The 17500-nt window shown below is 43.2% G+C and overlaps 1 protein-coding gene across 1 annotated transcript in view; it reads left to right on the plus strand.

Annotated features, from left to right (window-relative positions):
* The window catches only part of LOC307072454 (SPRY domain-containing SOCS box protein 4-like), a 42734-nt gene extending 26444 nt beyond the window's left edge, over nt 1-16290 (plus strand). The window contains exons 3-4 of the mRNA XM_079731759.1: nt 1958-2832; nt 15029-16290. Of these exons, the coding sequence (XP_079587885.1) occupies nt 2124-2832; nt 15029-15156 (837 nt within the window). The 5' untranslated portion in view covers nt 1958-2123 and the 3' untranslated portion in view covers nt 15157-16290. The remainder of the gene's footprint in view (nt 1-1957; nt 2833-15028) is intronic.
* Nucleotides 16291-17500: the final 1210 nt, after the last annotated feature.

Genomic DNA, 17500 nt, shown 5'->3' on the forward strand with positions numbered 1-17500 from the left:
TTTTGTTTTCTTTAACTTTCTTTTGCCCGGTCTGTTTGTTGTTTGTGTCTTAACGAGTTTTGCTGAAGGAGAAGTTTCAATCTCAAATCTTGCGTGTTGGGGGAGTTGTTGTTTCAGGGAATGATGCTATTGTCATGACAATCTGAACCCTCCTTCACCCAAATCTTTTAGATAACACTAAGCTATGCTTTCTGTAGTGCAACACCACAAACTCCTGACGGCATTCCATTCTCAGACTCTTTCTCCATCATTCTCTTCCTAAAATAACTAATCTCACGGGTTTTCAGAGCGAGACTTCCCCTTGATCAATAATGATCAATATTTAGTGATCATTAATCTTGATGGCAGACGGCAGTATAACAAGCCAATGTTTTCATGCACCGTGGTACTTAAATGTAGGTTTCTTTTGATCACATAACTGCGCAGTTGTATGGCAACACCTTAATTTTGGATACCAACTTCCTCAGAGTTATAGCCTATTTTAGTTATCGAACAGGGAAACTACCTAATTCATGAACGCCTCCAAAGCATGGATGAATTTATGAATGCTTCACATGCACAAGAGACACACCCACTTATCACAATCCCCCTCATCCGCAAACTGCCATTCGCTACACTATTTTATTCTTGGATTAAAAAGTGAGAATCCTTTAAATACATAGGATATTTTGGTGGAAGGACCAACCATAGGCTTGTCTTCACTAGGCTATATGAGGTTTAGGGTTGAATGTTTTATTCACTGACACGATTCTAATTGGAAAATGCTGTACGTAAAATACCATTTATTTGTTTATCTTCAGGGATTTTTAGACTGCTCTTGTAGAATGCATTGTCACCCATAAAGACTTTTGCCTATTTTGGGTCCTAAAGTCGTGTCCTATACTATCCTTAAAAGGTTATCAATCAGATCAATACTTGCCAGTATTGGCTGATACTTGCTAGTATTGGCTGATACTTGCCAGTATCTGCCAATACTTCGAATGCAGGAACCACCAGCAGTTGATTCATCATCCTCCTACACCCAATGACATGTTTACTACCAACTATCTTTACTTCAAATGATCAGCAACACATTCTCAAACCAATGATGAATGATGGCAATACAACTAACATCAAATGGATTTTTGGGGCAGAAGGTTTAAAACAGATTTAAGCTTTGATTAATGAAGAAAAGGAAATATATCCATATAAGAAAAGGGAAAAGGCTTGAAATGGAGTCTTGTTCAACATTGATATATTGGTGAACATTATGCATGAATGAGATTAAGCTTGGTAAAATGTGTGTATTATTGAGGCCCATTCTGGCTTTGGTGTTAGGCCGTGTAAATATGGTCTCATCTTTCTTGTGGAAGTAAAATGCTGATAGCATAATACCTTGCTTAAACGTTTCTTGAAATTGGCATCACCTCAGAGCAGGCATGTACTCACACCGTATGTGTGAAGGCACATGTTTATTTTAGGAGCAGCAGAGGAGAGGGGTGTTGGCGTAGTGGTAGAAGACATTGTACTTGTATCCTCTGTGGGTGTCTGTATCTCTTCCCTCCTGGGCTCTTTGGGTGTCTGGAGAATGTGTAAATGTGTCAGGGGGATGACTCCCTACTTCCAGCTTACTACACTCTGCTGTTGTAGACTCACGTTTTCTAAGTGTGTTCCCTGCCATAAACGAGCATGTTGGAAAGACATTTCAAAGCATGACCATGGTCTTTCCTGCGGTGTTAATGGGGGATCTGGGGTCCTATACCAAGGAGGTCAATAGGAACATAATCAAAACGCAAACAAATGTCTCATGATTGTCAACATAATAAATCAACATAATTTATTTTTGCTATTGTCAGTACATTTGCTACATAGGTTCTTCTGAAATTTGATCTGGAATTGACTAGAAGGCCTTTTTTGTCAATGGCTTACATTTGTTTCTAGAAGTAATCTTACTGTAACTTTTTTGCTGTGTTTTCAGGAGCAGAGTAGCCCCTGGCCCAATAGTGGCTCTGTGACTGTACCCCTTCACCTGGGACCACGCTTGTGGCCACAGCGTCAATGAGGTAACACCAGCACCCAACCCCCAACCCCCCTCGCTGCCACCAACCTCTCCTTCCTCCCCGCTCCCACACATCCCTGTCGCCATGGGTCAGAAGATCTCGGGCAGCATCAAATCAGTGGATGTACGCGGGGAACCGTCTTACCGGCCCGTGCGCCGCGAGCTGCGGGGCCCGGACTTCTGCCGCCCCCCCAGGCTGGACCTGCTGCTGGATATGCCGTCGGCCAGCACCGACGCCCAGCTCCAGCATGCATGGAACCCGGACGACCGCTCGCTCAACGTCTTTGTCAAGGAGGACGACAAGCAGACGTTCCACCGCCACCCCGTGGCCCAGAGCACGGACTGCATACGGGGCCGCGTGGGCTACACCCGTGGCCTGCACGTATGGAGGATCCACTGGCCCGCCCGGCAGCGGGGCACCCACGCCGTGGTGGGCGTGGGCACGGCCGAGGCCCCGCTGCATTCGGTCGGCTACACGGCGCTGGTGGGCGCCGACTCAGAGTCCTGGGGTTGGGACCTGGGGCGCAACAGACTCTACCACGACAGCAAAAACCGGCCGGTGTCCACCTTGCCGCCAACCTACCCCTGCTTCCTGGAGGAGGACGAGTCGTTTGTGCTGCCAGACTCGTTGACGGTGATACTGGACATGGACGAGGGCACGCTGAGCTTCATGGTGGACGAACAGTACCTGGGCGTGGCCTACAGAGGCCTGAAGGGCAAGAGGCTGTACCCCATCGTCAGCGCCGTGTGGGGCCACTGCGAGGTGTCCGTTCGCTACGTCAACGGGCTGGATCGTAAGTAGAACGCAACTCAAATGCACGCTTTCAGATTCGGTGGCCTCATGTTTTTTGTTCTCTCAATACAAGGGATGTGTTTGAAAGGAAAATTTTAACTTATTCCTTTGGATCGCGGCTTTGTTTGTTTTGATACATTTCTGTACAGGGCTTTCTGTCTCCCAATTAAAAACCTTGTTTCCGATTGATCATACGCCAGCAGCCATGGGATTAAATGCCAAAACTTAACTTCATGAGGGTTTATTTTCTTATAATTTCCTTCTTGGCATTGTCAGTGCTCATCTCGTACATGCTCTGCCTAATATTCCTTGCTGTTTGGGAACTACAACCTAAAAGCAATTAAAAAAAACTAGATATTCAACCTTTTCAAAGAAAATGACCTCGGGAAATGCAAATTGAATAATTGAAGGTGCTTGGCACAACTGTTAAATAAACATTGCCCACTATTGAGGGTAAGTATAGTTTAAGTATATAAACATGGTATACTGCCATTGAATACCTCCTACATTGCTCTAATAATTTATTTGATCCTAACGGCCCTCGATTTGCCATAGAAACACCTCAGAACATTGAATTTATGGCGAAACATCTTTTCAAATAAACTGGTCCCTGTGCTATGTGCACATGCGTCCTTCTCCAAACATTGTGACCGGTGCTAGTGTTGTCCCTCCCGCCCGGTGTATAGATGACTTCAGGGAGAAGGGCAAGTGTTTTTCACAACCTCCCAATGTAAGTGCTGGCGAGAATGAGAATATGGATGGACTAGGGGAAGATTAGTAGGGTTTGAGAATCTAGCTCATGAATGTTGTACAGTGAAGGAAAGGGGAACATAGTGGATCAGAGTTATTGACACTGCAATATACCACAGACTGGGTTTTTCAGCAGGGTATATGGCCATGTTTTGGCTGAACTATATTTATTGCTTTAAACATTACTAGTTTTCACATGTAATTGGATTCATAGATTTAACAGCTTCACATCTTATTTGTATATTCAGGTTTTTGGCATCCACACCAATAATTACATTCTTAATATTTATAGTCTACTCTACATTCAGATTGAACTCACATTGACACGCGTCATGAAATCAATCAATGCATTACTGCAGTGGACCTCCTCCCACAGGGGCTGCATTAACGATGGGACCCATTATGAATAAATACCATCATCTACTGTATTGGTTTATGTTAAGGGGGTGGGGGTTGCTTCTCTTCAGTTGATCTACAAGCAACTCTTTCAATATGGTTTCAGTGTAAAATGCTGTTTTAACACTACATTTACAACCTCAATGGGGGTACACTGGTATGCCACATTCTGGCTCGTGTTTCTCAGTTTAATTTCATGACATTTCATGAAATGGTTAACGCCTGCTATGCAGACCTGTCCTGTTAGTGGAGCTGATTTTTATTGGGTGACTCAAATGGCTATTTATAGTGTGTTCCAGGTGCCTCGGACACCAGCCTTCCGAGTTGCACTTGTGACGTAATTTCCTGTCGCATAGCACTTATAGCGTTCCCGATCGTCTTTGTGATTGTGTCATGTCATTGGCTAGTTGTTGTTATTGTTAGCTACATTAGCCTCTTTAGCAAACCAGCTCGAAAACAAAAAACACAAATTGACATTGTATTACACGCACAACAAGACCGTGCAATGCATAAATTGGTGACCGGCATAAAGTGGCAATGTAATCAAGTTTGTAGGGGCATTTAAAATCAACATTAAAATGACCAACTTGGTACAAATACAAAGAAAATAAATCTCTTTACGAGCGCTGCCATTTTGGTTTTTGTCTGCTCACTGAACTCGGTATACTCTCAGAATTCCGAGAGGGATCAAACAAAAGGGGGCGTGCCTCCATGAAATGCCGCCAGAAAGCCGGGAGATTTCTCCACTTGCAACTTGGAAGGCTTGTGTCTGAGACATCTCGAACACACCATTAGGTTGAAAGTGTTAGTATAATTCTTCTTTTATGTAGACGTGGGTTTTTACGTCTCACCCTTGCTCAATCTACTCTGTGCAGATCTAAAAAAAAAAAAAGGCACAGTGAGAGGGTCTGCTGCTGTGTTTATTCATGGGGAAACGGCTTAAAGAAGGCTCTCAGTCTTCTCCTGGCTGCTTTGCGCTCTCCTGTTTTTTTTTTTGTTTAGTTTTTGCTATGCCTTTTGTCTGCCTCACTCCTTGTTTCTCTCTCAGCCCATCACTCTCTCTATACAGTGATGCAGGCTTCTCAAAGCCCATTCTGTCTCCATACAATCTCTCCCCTTTCGCATCTCTGCACAACTGTACCAGCGGGTAGGGGAATCACATTCACATCTCCAGCGTGTAATGGTGACCATGTAATTTGATACAGTTTTTGCACACAATGACCCGTAGAATAGCAAGAGCATTCTACTGGTCATGCTGAAACACCATTGTCCATGGCTTCAAAGTGTGGGTGGTTGTGTGTTGATGTCCCAGGATGCTTCTGAGCTCAGCATCTCGTCTCATCAGACGCAGACAAAGACTGTAGATGCATCATATTATGAAGGCGGGGTGTTCAAGCATTGATGCATGATTGTTTGAGAAATGCCTTTTCAACAGTGTTTTGTTGTTAAATAAAGTTATGTACATTATTTCTTTATTTTTTACGGCATCTGAAACTCATTTCAAGAAAAAAAGAGGTTGGCGATTGAATCCCTAGCTCATCTTTTCAATAAAACATCCATTGGGAAAGCTACTACTGTGCAATGATTCCTGATCCCAAAACTATGATTGTTGCGGGCATTCAGTAAAGTAACTCCAAAGGCAAGGTGTGCCTGACTACTCCTGGAACTGGAGTTCTAGGAAACTTTTTTAATTTCAGCAGTTTAATTTCAGGAATCTAACTCCCTGACCCTACTGTCAGTTTGTGGGATGCCCTGATGAATGGCCATTGGCTTATAATGTCATTAATCAAGTCTTTATTATGTAGAGAGGAGTTTTTCAGGTGTATATGATCATGAAACGGATCCTCCTCTGTTGGACTTTGTCCAGAATATCTTCGTAGCACGTGCTACACGCGTGCTACTGCGCTAACTTATTTCCCAAAAGAGGAGATTCTGTGTTTTTTTTTGTGTTGCTATGTAGATCACTGGTGACTACATGCTATATCTGTAGCTTAGTTCATCCTTATTGTTTTCACAGCTTGACTTAGCCTTGACAAGCATGCATTATTTATTCAAGTCCTCTTGTGGTGACAAGTCGAGGAATGGCTTTAAAGGTCTTTTGGAAAACATTAATCTCTTGCCCCTACTTACGCACGTCCTCATTTCCCAATTAGTCTTGTCCGGTTTGCCTTTAAGATCTTCATGACTAAGTGTGTACCTATCATAAATTGTGTACATCGAGTCTTGTGATGCTAATGAGGGTTTAAAGACCAGTTTTACCCACAGCAAGAGATGCATACCAGAAGTTATGGATCAGTAGTGATGTTTAATAGAAGGATTAAAAACGGTGCATTCTGGGAATTGTAAACAGAGCTATAGTCTCAATGTCTTCCACATTGACCCCCTAAGATGTTGTTTGTTGAATGTTCTCAAGCTTTTAGTCAAGTTTTCTGCTTTGTTCCATTTCCATTTATCTGGCTCCCAAGGGCCCACACCTTCAGACACACTTCCAACTCCTACCTTGCCATTATGTTTTTAGTGTTTGTTTTTACGCTGTCTTGCCGTAGTACAAAACAATGCAGCCCCTTTGACACCACGGCAGACCCCCCCACAACTAATTTACACCGGAACCAGCCATACAGGCCGCGGGAGAGCCTTTCACACACGTCTACCGAGATGCTCGCACTTTTTTTTCCAAAGTAACCCAATTTCCCGCCACTGCCCCATTAGGTTTTGTGTGTCTCTATTGCGTCTCTCTCCTCATGCTGCATCCAGTCTATTACCCCCCCCCCCCCCACCCCCACCCCCACCCCCCATACGGTCTCTACACATCGTATTATTAGTTGCCAAGGAAATAGAGGGTAAATAGCGTGGTGTAGGAAAACGGGACAGAGAAAGTGGAGGCAATTAACTGTTTAACCCAGTAATTGTCAAGCTGCTGCCCGTCATGAAGATTAGATGTTCATTTTAATACATTCATCCAATCGGATTCAAACAACGACCTCAAATATTAGACGAGAGATAGGAAATTGGAGCACGGGTAACATGCAGCGGGTGCAGATCTCATGCATGGGAACTATTTGTCCCCATTGCCCGAGTTCCAGTGTGTCCGACTGCGTCCGCAGGTGCATCAGGCCAGGCTACTAAATAAATATTGAGACGGCCGCCAAGCTGGCCTCCTTTTTTTTTACGAGACTGGAGGCAGCAGTGAACCCCAGGGAGGCGCCTGCGGAGAGTGGTGCCCCAGTTGACTGCCGTACTCTCCTTCTCTATTGGCCTTACGCCCGCTTGCTCCCGCCAGGTAACAGGAAGTCGGACATTGGAGAGGGGAGGAAAATGTGACCCCCGCGTCCGCTCGCTTCACCCGGCGATTGGATTCCGCTTCAAGTGGCCAATTCAATTTGGACACCGGCGTTTCCAATTAGGAGAGGAGACTGATGGATTGCCCTCCTCCTGTTCCCTCTGGTCACTCAGGCTGTTCTGTCCTCAGGCTGCCTGTTCCTTAACTAGTTTTTTTTCCTCTTTTCCATCTCTCCCTTTTTCTTTGAGAATGTGCATACATCACATTAACTAGATTATGCAGCTCCTATGGCATATGCTAATCTCAAAATCCACCGGGTGTGAAGTGAACAACCTCCACCTTAGTCCCGGTGCCTGGCCGTAGCCACAGTGGCGTGTGTTACTTTGAGTGAGTGAAGAACAAAGGGAGGGCACCTGTGAAACTGGGCCAACAGGGTGGACCTTTCATCGCCTTCATTTCCTGCAGAACATAAATGGGGCGTCTCCATTGGTGCAGATGTATAGACGATGTGTGCGTTTGACGCAAGCAAGCCCACACCCACACGCACAGAAGTTTGTGCACAAGACTTGTGGGCTTTGCGTGACGAGAGTGGAGGTTGTATTTGCATTGAAATATACTCCTTTAATAATTTACAAAGTAGACCACACATGAGTTTCACTCTCTTGAATGTATGTCTGCTCATCTTCTCGGGCCTGTCTCGTTCCCACCCCTGACTCTCCTCGCTCTATCTGCCTGTCCTGTGGGCTCCCCGTCGTGTATCACGCATCCAATGGTCCCTAACCACCCCTAGCCAGTGACGGGGTCCACTGCATCTTATCTTTAAGTATACCATCAACCTGTCAGAATCTCTTCTCTGACCATTCAGAAAAAGACAAGGGGACAGCAGGGGGAGGGCTGGACTGTATGGACTGACAAACCACATGACTTATTAGCTATTAGAGGCTGCGGGCTACAGGGAGAAGCGGCGGCTGCCTTCTACTCCACTTAACCTTCGAGCTGATTAGCATGGATTCATTATTTATCTTGCTTGTTCGGTTTTATTTTCCTTTTTAGGCTTGTCTAAAATGCCTGTTTTCATTTGATCAACAAGGCACGCCAACGACGTACACCTTGTTCGACCCATTTCCTGCTGTTAAGCTCTTTTAAAGGATAGCTTGAGATATTTTTGAATGGAGCCTGCCGTATTCAAGTGTAGATATAGATCTGGTAAACCCGAGAAATTTATGAATTGTGATATTTTGTGTTCCTTAATCCAATCCAACCACCTAATTAAAAACGGTATGTTGTGCATTTTGTGACCCACATGATTTGTGTTATTGAGAGGGGAAGTACAGTTCCCCTCTCAGCATGTTCTTTCAGACTATTTTCAGACGGATCCCCAGAGAACAGCATCATACATATTGCATCTTACTGGCATTTCCCACAGAGGCAATTCTTAATGGCTCATGAGCAGATATGCCATGCTGCAAATGCAAATCTTTCCCAGTCATTACCAAATAGTTTGGGCAAATATATTGATAATTCTTTTTTTATAAAGGCAATAAGATTCTATTGACCAACAAGGTAAAGCTGCAATGTAGATTGGATGAAAATTTAGCAGAATACCACTCCCAAAATCACCAAATCACCTTGTTTATTTTGGCCAAGCTGTTAAGTCAAGCGAGCTGTGTATTTCTTGAGACAACGGACAGACAATTCCCTGAGCATCCTCATCTATTCTACCTTTGCAGCATGCTCTGCGCCCAGGACCAGATGTTGCCCTCGGCAACCCTAGCTATGGAGACCGGGATTGGGATGTAGTCTCTGGCACTTTTTTTTTTTGGCACCATAGGTATATTTCAGGCCCATGTCGAGGCTCCCCCGGTGGTGGTGCAGGCACCTGTTTCTCAGAGCTAATGACATCTCAGAATACAGACAGACACTGCATGGAGTGTTGACTCATTAGGCCTCCGCTATGGCCACTGATGAGTCCCAGCGTCTATGTAGATCATTGTGCGAACTGTGGGTTTGTGGTTGCCGAGACAATTTGCTGAAGAGATTATTATTGTTGTTGATATATGTCTGATCTGTATTAGTGTTTAGTGAAAAAGGAAGAGAAGACTCGAGGGCCATGTACACCTGTTGAGATCCAACAGCAATGCCACGTGGATGCACTCAACACACGCACATCTGCCGTGTTTAGTCACGTGACCTTGCACATAGGTGAGGAGTCGGTTACCATAGTAACTGCCTGTGTGTTGGGCGCTGGTTGTGGGGATGGGGGCGTCGCTGTTGGTGACGTCAGGCTGATTGATGGGACCTGTCAAGGCCGACGAAGTGCTCATTCCTCACCGGGGGGTTGAAGGATGTGGGCTCACTGCAGCGCATGTGGCACACGTGTAGATCCACGAGGGCCATGAAGCGTAATAAAGTACATCCTCTTACACTGTCAGACGGTATGAATCATGACACGACGGCCCTCTGCAAACCCCAAAGCCAGGTGTTTCTCACCTTGTGACGGACCAGGATTTAGAGTATCGTCATTTAGCCAACAAAGCCAACTCGTACTGCTTGATTTAAGTGAATATCAGCCCATTCTGGAAACTGGCTACCCTGTGATTTTCAGTTTGCCTTTGGGTCCTCTGTACTTTTTGGACCCCTTGAGTAGAAAAAAAACGTCATGTGATGTACTTGGTAAAGTGTATAAACTATTGAACCAAAGCCTCTTAAGAGGGTGTACTTTCACTCTTCATGACAACACATTTCCCCTGTCGAGGCAAAAAGCATAGCCCAAGACAGGCCTGTGGTCGGACTACAAATCATTTCAGCAGTGCCTGGGATTCCTGCATGTACACAGAATTGCACGCACAAGCAATTTTCCAGTGCAGGCTATGGAGTCTTGTTGCTGTGAGGAAGCACCATGCTCACCTTCTTTATATTAAGGTCATCACTCAAAGGGTCCCATTAATTGAATTGACTCACATAAAACAATTATATGTGGGTTAAGGAGGGACAATAGGGAATAAAATGCTTTGCCTCTCACGCTGCGGTTTTTGTTTTTTGTATTGGGTGAAAGTTTTGATGAACATGATACTGGATTTTTTAAACGGTTTCAATAATCATTTTCTGCACTATCGATACACAAATATTCCACTACTACCGGCTTGTGAAATCGAGCGCAACCATCTCTTACCTCTGATTGGTGGGTGGGCGTCTCCTGTTTGACAAAACCAAAAATGCAGCACGAGCGAACCTAACATAATTTCTGCTGTTTCGTCTGTCAAAGACGCTAGCTACTCTTTTTTAGAAAATCCACGATTTCCAGCTGTGTTATAACATCACCAGGTAATAATTAATTTTAAAACCTTGACATAATCTGTCAGATGTCTATTAAATGACAGTTGACCACAAGGTGATTCTATCTATGCCTCTTCTTGAGTTGCTTCATGTTTTAGTCGGCAGAGGCTTGTAATGGTGCATAGCATGATAAGCATAAGGCGCAAGGAGCAGAAAAAGTTGACATGGGTGCTAATTTTCAGTTTAAAAAAACGCTGGCATTATTTTATCAGTTGAGGGCGCTTTCATTGCCATAACAACGTGAGCTAATCAATAAGTAGGCCTACAACATGTTCTACTAATACTATGACTCGCCCTGAAAACGCCCTCAGATAAAATAATGACAGCGTTTTTTTTTAACTGAAAATGAGCACCCTTGTCAACTTTTTCTGCTCCTTGTGCCTTATCATGCTACGCACCATTAGTCTAGTAAATGCTGTACTTGTTATTTTTTTTGCATCACAAGTTCTATAACAATGTATAGGTCCCTGAAAGTGAGGCGACGCAGTTTAGTGCTCTCAAAAAAGTGCTCTGTTTCTCATAGAATTAGGCTAGTAGGCCTACATGTTAAACTTGTTGATTTTCTTGCATCACAAGTCTTATAAAAATGTATGTTCATAATATAATAACAATATTCTGATATCAATGAAACAATATTTGTTTTGAAGTTCGCATTTTACTTTGTCTTCACAATTTTAGTATCCATTTTCCATATTTATCATGTATAGTTTACTTTGAAAACCAATGTGTTTCAGTAACTGTAAATACAAAAAAGGGGGAAATATGGTAATCTGAGTGAAAATTACCCAAAGGAAATATATTATACCTCAAATTTCTTATTACAGTTCACATCCATTTGATTACTTCATCCAAACAGTCGTCTTTCCTTTCATCACTTTAGAGCCCACCAAAAATCAGAACCTAGACTCGCCCCTGACCACTACCCTTACTCGCTATCTTCTCTCCGACAGCTAGTTAACAGACACCCATCAGCGCAAACATAGCTCCGCCTCCCCCACTCACTCCTGACCCGTGTTCCAATATCCATACTTCCACGAGTACACTTAAACGTAGTACACTATCCGTACTCACTTAGTGCGCTAATTTTCAGATGTCAGTGTTGTTCCAAATCGAATACTCTGTGGTGCACTAACCGGAAATTACGATCACGACTGCCGCCACAGCTCCTCCACCGCAATAAACATCCCGCTGTGAACGGTGAACTCTTTACGCCTAGCAGCTCTAAAAAGCTATAAAAGCTATAGAAACTACAAAATGACTATTAATGCAAGCTATGTGGAAATGCGCCGACTTTGGGTCAGCCTGGCTCCACCCTCTTCCGCTACGTAGCTAAGATGGCTGCCGTTGAGTACGAAAAGTGTACATCGATCCACTTTTCGCGATTTGACCGTTTTGAGTACACCATCCGGGTCCTTTCAGTACACTTATTTTCGCCCGGTCTGAATTGGAACGCCCTACGTACTCAAACTAAGGCTAGTAAGTACGGATAGTATGGATATATTGGAACACGGTCTCTCGCAGTAATTCGGCACTGGATCTCTATAGAGGTCGTAAGTACACCCCTTGCGGTAGACCCCCATGGGACCTCTGAGATCGTAAAATATGAATGGGTTTCAATGAAGAGAAAGCAATTACTTTCTGGTCCCAGTCTTTATATGCCCTGTGTACTGGTCTGGGTGGATCTGAGCAGCAATCTCACTATCCATTTCAGCTAAACTAATTGATAAAGAATAACTCCAAGAAGCATGGTGCCGTTTAGGAAGGTTTACTCAAATTCAAAGAGTGAAACTGAAACACAAACATAAATATATATCAGTTACAAAACGGGATGCACTTAAAATGCAAAAACACAATATAACATATTGCAATAACTAAGTGCACGAAAGTTGGAGCTTTACTCTCTCTCCACAGGCAATAAACAGATATGGAAAACATAGCTGGCGCCATATAAACTGGTACAAATCGATGATCCAATAAGCAAAATAATGCTGCTGATGCGTAGCTAAGGACCTAAGAAGCTGCAGTACTTACAAACATTGCGATCATACAGCTAGCAAGACTAGAAAGGTGGAAGATGCGATTTCTCTAGTGTTAATGTAAGTAGTATTCAGCGGAATTACTTCCGGAATGGCCACTTCCGGACTGACCGGAAGTACTAACAAATAAAGACTAAAATAAAAACCTCAGCATAAAAACAGCGACGAATAGGGTCCAGAACACCCTGGATTACACATGTTTGTGGATTGTAATTATAATATTTCATACAAAGAAAACAAAAAAATTCGCGAGGAAGTTTGATAATGCTTTGTGAACTACAGCCCCTCGCTGCTCTCGACTCGAATTATATACGGCAGCACCACTCTTGTACAGGCATGGCGATCTCTCTGCTCCACTTCACCACTCTTTTCGAAGGGGAGGACAACGACTTCGAAAGAGGTGAAAACCATTGAGTCGGGGCATGTGTAGATTTTCAGGTATGCCGATGAGGAGATTGTCGGTCTTGTCCACGCCAGTCGCAGGGAGCATGACGTCACATACGAGACGTGTAGTCTTTGTCATTGTGTTTTCTCTATAGCATTTAACTGAACAATTGCACAATAAAAGGTCAAACTCTTTATGTGAAAAATTATTATTTGGACCCACACAAAACATATGTGTAATCCAAGGCATTTAATGACTGGGATCAGAAAATAATACATTTCTTTCCATTGACCGCTTTAGGTAGAGAAAGAAAACGGCAGGAGTGCTATTTAGAAATACTTTGGATTTGAGGCAAATTACCAAGCAAAGCCAAAAGACAAATGTAAACCCATATGCAAGAACAAGGTTTTAGGTTTTATAATTGTGCACATGCACAGCAATAGCGATATTTTTCACAGTATTTGACCTACACAAACTATATATTGTATGAAAGCTGAGCCTCCATTGATTCCAACAGTCCAACCCATATCACTCTGTGACTAAAACTCGCAAATAACAAATCAAGAACCAACTTCCCCTTTCCTTTAACAACCACATTTTTTTTTTTAATTGTTAATGTCTTACCTTTTGTTGTTTTTGTCCTCAAAATTGAGGGCATAAAACCACCATGAACAGATAATCCATTTTCTGTGCCCAATTTTGCCACTAAACATGTTGTTTACCAACAATGACGGGTTCTGAGGAAATGGGTAAATTGCCTTCAACACATGTTGTTCAGAGCTATCTGGTGGCCATATGGTGTTATGATTGTTTGGCCTGATGTCATTAAATTATATTTGCCCTGAACTTTCAAAAGAGGGGTCAACTGTCAAAAATACGACATGTACGGTCTCAGTTTAGTGAAGCACTTTCCAAAATAATTAATTTATTTTGCTTAAAATGGTTTAGTTTGTTCAATTGCCTCTCAGTGTAGCACTTTAAACACGTTCTTTCTTTTTATATACACAATATATGAATGTATATGGAAAGCGATTTAAAAACGTGAACTTGTGGCGTTAAAGGCCACATGATAAAAAAATTCGGTGCACCTAACTTATGCTTGTGCACCTAAATAAAATAGTTAGGCGCACCAGCGCAACAAGTTAGTCTGGAGCCCTGCATTATGGGCAAGTGTCTGTTTAATGACAATTGGATGGAGGATGGTAAATATAAGGGTTGGTTGAATAAAACTGACAGCATTAAGGAGGCCCGATGTGATCTTGGCAAAAAAATTATACAGTTGGGGACAATGGGTCAAACAGCCCTAGATTCCCACGCGAAAAGTGAGAAACACAAGCGCTTCATCGCGGATCAGTCGGGTAGTTTACCTATTCAAATGTTTACAAAACCACCACCCAGTGCTCAACCAATGCGTCTACCTCCAGTGGAGGTTGATGTATTTATGTACTTTGAGGTGTACATTTTAAGGTGATTTTAAGTGAAGGAGGGGAGAAGGATCGCCCTTTATCGAAGCACTTTGCATGTTTGCATGTCTAACAGTTGACATTAATGCACCATGTTGTTCGACAAACGTGTGCATTTTCTAAAAGTTAGTATAAACCTATTACATAAAACAGTTTTAAGTTGTCGTATTTATCTTTTAAAAGTCTTAAAGGTCTTAAGTCTTTACATTTGTAAAATGTGCAGATACCCTGGTTTTCATTCTGATGTCGTTACCCCAAAGTAGAGGCTTGGAGGAAGGCTCTTGCTAATTATTAGGGATCAAAAGACAATGCTTCAAGCCACATTTTTCTTTCTGGAGAAAGATGTCGCCAAGCAGTGAACTGGTATAATTCAATAAACTATTGACTTGGTGTGTGTGTGTGTGTGTGTGTGTGTGTGTGTGTGTGTAATCTTGTTGAAGTCAAGCCATTCGTGTTTTGCGGCGCCAGGGGGCTCTAGACGTCATCATATGACAAGCAAGTCATTCATGACAAATGTGTCATTGACTTTAACCTTCTCTCTCTCTCTCTAGCGGAGCCCCTCCCCCTCATGGACCTATGTAGGAGAGTGGCCCGGCTGGCGCTGGGCAGGGAGCGCATCCATCACATCGACACACTCCCCCTGCCACAGACTCTCAAGAACTACCTCCAGTACCAGTGACCCTGCGAACAGACTCTGACCACATCAGGCGGAGGGAGGGGGTCGTGGGTCCTCCAAGAGGACCTTCTCACGGCCACCAGACACAGACAATGCTTAGGACAATGAGGAGCCGTTGGAGATGGTATCAGAGAAGGCCTACTGCTGCAAGGGCTTTTGTTTACATTGTAGGTGGGGTGGGGTTTCAGGATGTTTATAATCAAACTTTTAATCATTTCTTTATTTTTTTCTGCTGACTGGACAGATTTAAGGTGTTGAGATTAAAGTGTGACGGGTTAGAGCAATGGAGAATATGGAAATCAGGTCAACAGACTCTAAAACTGTCAAAGAAAACATTTTAAGGACTGTTTTGATGAGCTTTTCTTGGGAGAGGGAAAGGCTTGGGAGAGGCTTTTCTGTGGGCTGATGCGCGATGGGCCAGTCTCTAAATTTGTTCTGTACACACTCTGCCAAGGCTCCCCCCAACACACACCCAATCAGTGTGTGCTCACTTGGCTTCAACCGAAGCACGTTGGTATTTATAATATCCTATTTCGGTAGTTGTTTGCATTCGATAACATCCAAACGACAAAGTAGAGTCGAAGAGAAACAGCTCTCTTGCATGCCATGTACCAAGTTCCACCCAAGCTTACGGGTGGTGCATCAATAGACGTCCATTACCAGAGATAGTCTGCGCTATCTCTGGTAGTTTGTGCCTGAGTCAACTCAGTGGCTCTCTCTTGGTGCATTTTAAGCCTCCGTCCGTCACAGCGGTCAGAGGGCCTGTGGCGTCAATTGGACGGCTGTCCTTAGCGGGGTGAGATTGATCTGGGTCTTCTTTGATCGCTTATGTGCCTGACTATGAGATTCTTTAAATGAAGCACACACAAATGTTTTCAGATGGTTCTTTTCTCCATGTTTTTTATGCTTTGTTTATTCTTCCTTTCCTGCTTTTGGCTTTATTTTTTTATCTTGTAATAAATTCTGGTCTAATTTTATGATCTTGTTTATTTTTCTTATTTGATTTATTGTTTGAGATTTTAGATTTATATGCAGAAAGCAAAGTGAGTCCCGGAAGGCTCACGGTGGGTCTTAAAGTCTGTGGAATGTGGTGCAATCAGCATCTGTTGAATGTGAATAAAAACAAAAGTCAACGTCTAGCTGTTTTAATCTAACGTGTGTTAAACAGCCCTACCATACAACACACCCAAGACAAACTAAACAAAGCCCCATCTCACTGGCACTGATGGCAAAGCGGCTTTTTCCGTTTTGGCATTTAGTCAAGCTTCCTAATAAAGTATTTGACAGAGCTAAGCTTGTTATGTGATCAAAGTTTGAAGGCTGGCGTTACATTCCATTGCGCTGCAGAGCTCCGCCTATCCACCCCCACCCCCCCATTCGTTTTTGCAGTGGACCGGTGTTGATCATATCACCGTGCTCCATCTGCTATCAGCTAAATGAAAGATAAAGAAGCGTCTGTAATGGCAGCAGCAGTGTTCTTCAGATGATTTCAAATGCTTAAGAGAAGGATATTGATTGTAATTGCAGTTCTAAACACTGGGATGATCGGTGTCTGCCATGTTGCCTCACACAATCCAGGCTTGAGTACTTTTCATTAGAAATATATTGGCGCCACCGACGCGAGACGGGGAGAGGCGGTGTCTCGATTGGTGCTTGTATTCTTTTAAGTTTTAATGAATCAAGTAGCAGCTCTTGCAACTGCATTGAAATTATTTTCTGAGACCTTGAGCTGAGGCGGCCTGCTTGTTAGCTGGGAAGCGGCCTCCTCACCGGACAGTATCAGTTAAACTCTGGCTTTGATCCATCATGTGTTCCATTCTTCCTTTGAAAGTGATGGAACCCATTGCCATTTCCGCTTACCTTTTCAGGTTGAACCTCTTCATCACTAGGCCAATTTCTTTGAGTTATTTCCTGAAAATAATATTCCCAAAGTAATTGGAGTAGCTCCACAACTGTATGTAACATGTCTGATAATATATAATATCCAAAAGAAAGAACATCTGAGATTGTTACGTAAGTGAAACATGTGGATACTGCTTAGTTAGTGAATATAGCTAGAACTCAGCATAACCCTAGATTTTAGATTGAATATAGTGCATTATCATTGTGCTAGTAGTGCTTGGGAAAACCCAATGAGGTGGCATTGTTACTCCACTGCCATCTTAAGTATTCATATGAATTATGTTCTGTAGCAAAACTCCCAGCCATTATACACAATACAAAAATTGACATTCATTCAGCACATTCATCAACTCATGTAAAACGGTTCTTATTGCAACAGCATTTCAATGTTAAAATAGTAATGCTCAGGTATTCCAACTGTGGGCCCTCCTGTCTGCTATCTTAA

Source organism: Pollachius pollachius (assembly GCF_949987615.1).
Source record: "Pollachius pollachius genome assembly, chromosome: 3".
NCBI lineage: Eukaryota > Metazoa > Chordata > Actinopteri > Gadiformes > Gadidae > Pollachius > Pollachius pollachius.